Source organism: Ascidia mentula, chromosome 3 (assembly GCF_947561715.1).
Source record: "Ascidia mentula chromosome 3, kaAscMent1.1, whole genome shotgun sequence".
NCBI lineage: Eukaryota > Metazoa > Chordata > Ascidiacea > Phlebobranchia > Ascidiidae > Ascidia > Ascidia mentula.
The window spans coordinates 5,932,044-5,936,987 of record NC_138568.1 but is presented as its reverse complement, the minus strand read 5'-3'; the positions used below and the strand labels follow the sequence as shown (position 1 = coordinate 5,936,987).

General features: G+C 37.6%; 1 protein-coding gene across 1 annotated transcript; it reads left to right on the top strand.

Annotated features, from left to right (window-relative positions):
- Nucleotides 1-380: 380 nt before the first annotated feature.
- LOC145895448 (uncharacterized) lies at nucleotides 381-1,378 on the top strand. Its single transcript, XM_082984257.1, has 2 exons — nucleotides 381-1,204; nucleotides 1,288-1,378. The coding sequence occupies exons 1-2, from the start codon at nucleotides 381-383 to the stop codon at nucleotides 1,376-1,378; spliced, it is 915 nt and encodes a 304-aa protein (XP_082840383.1).
- The last annotated feature ends 3,566 nt before the right edge of the window (nucleotides 1,379-4,944 follow it).

The following is a 4,944-nucleotide window of genomic DNA, read 5'->3' as shown; positions in this document are numbered from 1 at the left end:
TTTTTAAGATTGGCACTAATTATGTTTTACTTACTGATGGTAAGGATGTCTTGCTGTAACGTTTAAAAGGTCAAGCAGTTTCATTGATAAACTGGAAAACCTGTCAAATATTGTATAAAAACAACTTTTCAGGTCCAACAAAATTTCGACTGAAGCATTATTTGAAATATAATGTATATTTAAAATGATTTCACATGACTATTAATTCCGGGAAAAACCCCTGTCAATAGCGTCAATAATGAAGTTACTTTTATTTATCTTAAGTCCGCTCAGCTGATGCCATAACTGAGTAGACAATAAATTTTGCCATCTATTGTTTTAGCCTACATTGTGGTAAATTTATATCGTGTTGTAACTCACAAGGTAAACATCGAGACGAAATGCTATCCATTGAGGAAGTGTTGGAGCTGCTAAATGTCGACATCACAGTATTGCAGATGAACTTTGCTGATCGTATTGAAGTGATGTTGGATTTTAGAGGAAAGTTTCGAGAAAAACTTGAAAAAAGAATGGAACGCTTTAAATCTCGCGGAAGGAAATTTGAGTTCGAGAGTGTCAAATATCACAAAGTAGAAATTGGAGATCTTAACGGGAAACAAGTTCTTAGTTTGCTGATATGGATTTCAAACAAGGGCAACTTAATTCAAGATGGGAATTGCTTCGTTTTTTATGTAAATAACGAACCAGAATCATCGTTATTTGTATTTTACAAGTATTTCCTTGAATTTCAAGGCAAACCGATGGACTCGGATATAGACAAAGGCATGTGGACAAGAGCATTCGACGACAAAACACTGAAGGAAAGGCAAAAAGACCCAACTTTCTTCATGTTTGTGAATGAGCAAACGATTCACAGTTTTCGATTAACACTTTCTTCAGAATATCAAAGATACTTGACGCAAAGTTTGTCATCTTTAGACCCAAACTACAGTCGTTTGTTTACTGGAATTGTTTGGGAGATTGCAAAATGTCACGTTAAAGACTGGGAGGTTTACGAATACCTGAAGAATTTTCCCACTGCATCTTTAATTAAGCTGGCAATTGACAACAATTTAAGCGGTAATCTGCAAAAGATTTTCAATGACCATGGTATGGACAGCGTTTTCGGGCAATTGGAAGCTAAATCTTCTGAAGAATTTCGAAAGAAGATTCACCAAAAAAAAGCTGAACGCCGTGCAGAAGGGGCCAAGGAAATTATTGACAAGTAAGGCAACTTATGGTGTTTAGAGAGTGTTTACTTGAATTACATTCTTAACCATTTGTATTCATTTATTTTTTTGTTTTTAGGATTTTTCCCCCCGATTGTAACGGAAAGTATGGGGAAACCAAAGTGAAAGAGGCGGCTGAAGAAAACAAAACGTTTTACAATGAGAAATAGTGTGATTATATGTTGTCATAGTAATGCAAAAATGTATTCATGCTTGAAATTTTTTTTTTTTTTTGCATAGGTGCTATAATGCATATTGAAAGTAGAGCGACCATTCTTCACGTTATATAAATGATGTATATTTTACGCATACTTGTAAATGTTATAATACAAATTAAAACTCTTTCCATATCGGTCCAGTGTATGGGTGTCTGGTGACAATACAGAGCGAAATTAAAAAGAATCACATCTTGGTTTGTGAGAAACCCGTGCTTTTTCACTAGTTGTAACAAAATCATTGCACTGTAGCGACTGTACGTCTTCACTGAACCGTGACATGCGTCTCGTTTTTATGCTGTTCGTGGTAGTGTCCGGTCAGATTTACTTGTTGGCGCTTTAAACATCGCCACAGCACAATAAATACAGAAGATTCGTGTAACAACAACAATTATCATAAACATACTTAGGAAAACAACAGCATATTGAAAGAGCAAAACAGTATTTTTTCTGTTGTGGGTTATACAAGATTAAGACACGCCCAATTCTGAGATTGTTTTTCTGAAAGTGAGTTGCAATTTCTACTGATTCTGTAAAGAAAAAAATGTACTTAGATATTTTTCAGAATTAGTCGAACCATTTCTTTTCCTGTAAATTCATTGTAATTACATATTTAAGATTTTTTTCCACAAACATTCGTCTGTACAAATCACGCTCGATTTTCTGACCTCATTCATAATTCGTATGAAAAAAGAACAGATTGAAATATATAACTTACGTGACACTTTGCATGAACGAAAGACTTTCACACGCGTCAAGTAGGACAACCAAACTGTCAAAATCCAGTTTCACATCCAGCAAAGTCAGATGCCTCAGTTTCCCTTGGACTCCGATGCATTCGATGAATGACGTCACCGACGATGGGCTGCATTCCGTAACCATGCTCTCGCTAATCCCTGTCAATGCAATGTAAATAGTTAGGTTGCCTGGTAAACGCACTTGGTATATGTCAGTTACGCTAAGCTCACCAGACAAGTCGAGATCTCTTAGTGCAGGTAGTCCACATGCATCGGTAGTTTTTCCGGCGAGTACTGGTGTAGCCTTGTTAAATTCTACATATAAATTGTACAATAACCTTTGTTGCTGTTTTGGCACATTTGCTCTACATGTAAAAGGAAATTTAATACATATAAAAATAATTGCCAAAGCTGGGTACGCACCTTCAAATGACTTAAAAACTTGCGCAAAATCCAAGCAGGCACTTCCATAATAATTCTCGCCCAAGTCCAAAATTTCCAAAGCAGCACAGTCGCGTAAATCATATTTGAGTGCTGAGAGAGCCACTTCGCCGATCTGGACCCTACCATGCGCAAACAACACAATCTTGAATGACCTTGAAAAACCCGGGCCATTAAGTAAGCGTTTCTGTCGCCAACGTAATTGTGACTGACGTCAAAATATTCTCAAGCAACGAGTGAATTTAAACTTTCGACGAGAATTGTTTTTTAACCAAGCCGGGATTTGAACCCTTGGTATCCTAGGCACGAATCCCGATCAAGTTTTTTTCTTGATATATGGGTAGCGCGCTTGGTCAATGCTGCCGAACAACCGTCATGGCCTCCTCGTCCTGAAGGAACTCTTGCGCACATCCAAGTGTCGCAAATTAAGTGCTAAGTTGGTATGCGAGGTGGCGACATAGTGGCTAAACATTGATTTGCGTCTCAAACATGTTTGCTGGAGGCACAAAATCTGTTTGAATGCAAAAGGTTTATGTTGAAAAGATACGGTCGGTAATTTACCAAACTTCTTGACATTTATTACAAGCGTCGGATAAGACTTTCACTTTGGACAAGGGAGGTCGTCCACAAACGACCTCGATCACCGCCCAAAACCGACTCATGGCGATTTAACAGTGTTCGTTCCAGCTGCAGTTTCTCCAGCGAGGGAAAGACCACGGCGCAACGTTATCCAGCGTGATCCGGTTCTAAAGGAAGTCCTGTGGCGACCGAACTGTTCACCTGCGCATCAAAGCGTTGCAGTTATTACTTTATAAATGCGTGTTTTGTGTTGATCGCCTTTCGCGTAACTTCCTGAATAAAGCATTAGCCACTTTGGTAGTATATTTTTTGAAGCGGGCATTACAATGAAACTTTAAGGGTGTTGTATCTTACAAAATTGCAGGTGTTTATATTTTAGACTTACCCATTACATGTTTAGGTACCGAAACGTGGTAAACATTATGTTGTAATATTTAGCGTTTACACATGTTACAATTAGTTCACTGTGATATACGTCATCGAAACTCCAAAACAAAACAAAAACAAGATGGGTAGCACAACCCCCGTTTCACCCAGACATTTTTATTACGATCCACTGAATTAGTTTTTCACAATGCAAACTTAGGTTTCGCCATCCACGGTTCACTAACGCGGTCACGCCACATGGTTCCACACTTTGGTATGTTTGTACGATTCGACCCACCATTTGAATGAATTAAAATTGCGTAGTGGTAATAGATGTGGTTACATACAGCAAAAAGCGGTTCTGTCCATAATCTTTTTTGACGTATTTTTTTGTATTCCGGGAGACCATGTAGCTTGTAGACATTAAGCTTAGCATAGATTCAACATCACTGACAGTAGGGTTTCTTTAGTAAGGTGTTGAGTTGTAGATCTAAAATTTTTTGCCTAAATTGATAGATTATTTAGTTTTACGCGATGATAAAACGAATCCTACCGCACATGCACTATTGTGCAAAGTTATAATTTACGACAATTTTGTGTTGGTTTGACGAAAATCTTCTTCTTCAAATAACCATCTGACAACGACCTAGCTTTCGATCTGGGGACTTTTTCGTTGCCCCTGTTGCGCAATTGACTCATTTGAAGCTACTGGCAGTTGCGACTATTGACGCTATTTGTAGGAGTATCCGTGGAACTGATAGGCGCTTAACAATGAATTTAAAGAATATGGTTTTTGCGAAGCGACCAAACATTTCATTTCTAATTTACTAAAATGATGGGATTACAAAATAATAGGAATGTCAGGGTCGCCAAAATTAGGTGGGGTTTTCCGAGTTCAAAACTAGAGTATGATTTTAGACAATAGGGCTGTGGGATATTGAAATCGTTTAGAGGGTAGGCATGGTTTTCAGGATTTCAGACTGCCTGATACGTGAAGCTTACATGTTTGGCTGAATTTTTAAGATTGGCACTAATTATGTTTTACTTACTGATGGTAAGGATGTCTTGCTGTAACGTTTAAAAGGTCAAGCAGTTTCATTTGATAAACTGGAAAACCTGTCAAATATTCTATAAAACCAACTTTTCAGGTCCAACAAGATTTCGACTGAAGCATTATTCGAAATATAATGTATATTTTTAACCTTTTTTCACATGACTATTAATTCCGGGAAAACCCCCTGTTAATAGCGTCAATAATGAAGTTACTTTTATTTAACTTAAGCCCTCTCAGCTAATGCTATAACTGAGTAGACAATAATTTTTGCCATCTATTGTTTTAGCCTTCATTGTGGTAAATTTGTATCGTATTGTGACTCACAAGGTAAACATCGAGACGAA

Excerpts from the sequence above, each read along its gene's own strand:
- LOC145895448 (XM_082984257.1), top strand. The coding sequence starts at position 381 with ATGCTATCCATTGAGGAAGTGTTGGAGCTGCTAAATGTCGACATCACA. Across the intron at positions 1,205-1,287 it reads GCCAAGGAAATTATTGACAA|GATTTTTCCCCCCGATTGTA; the intron begins GTAAGGCAACTT and ends TTTTGTTTTTAG.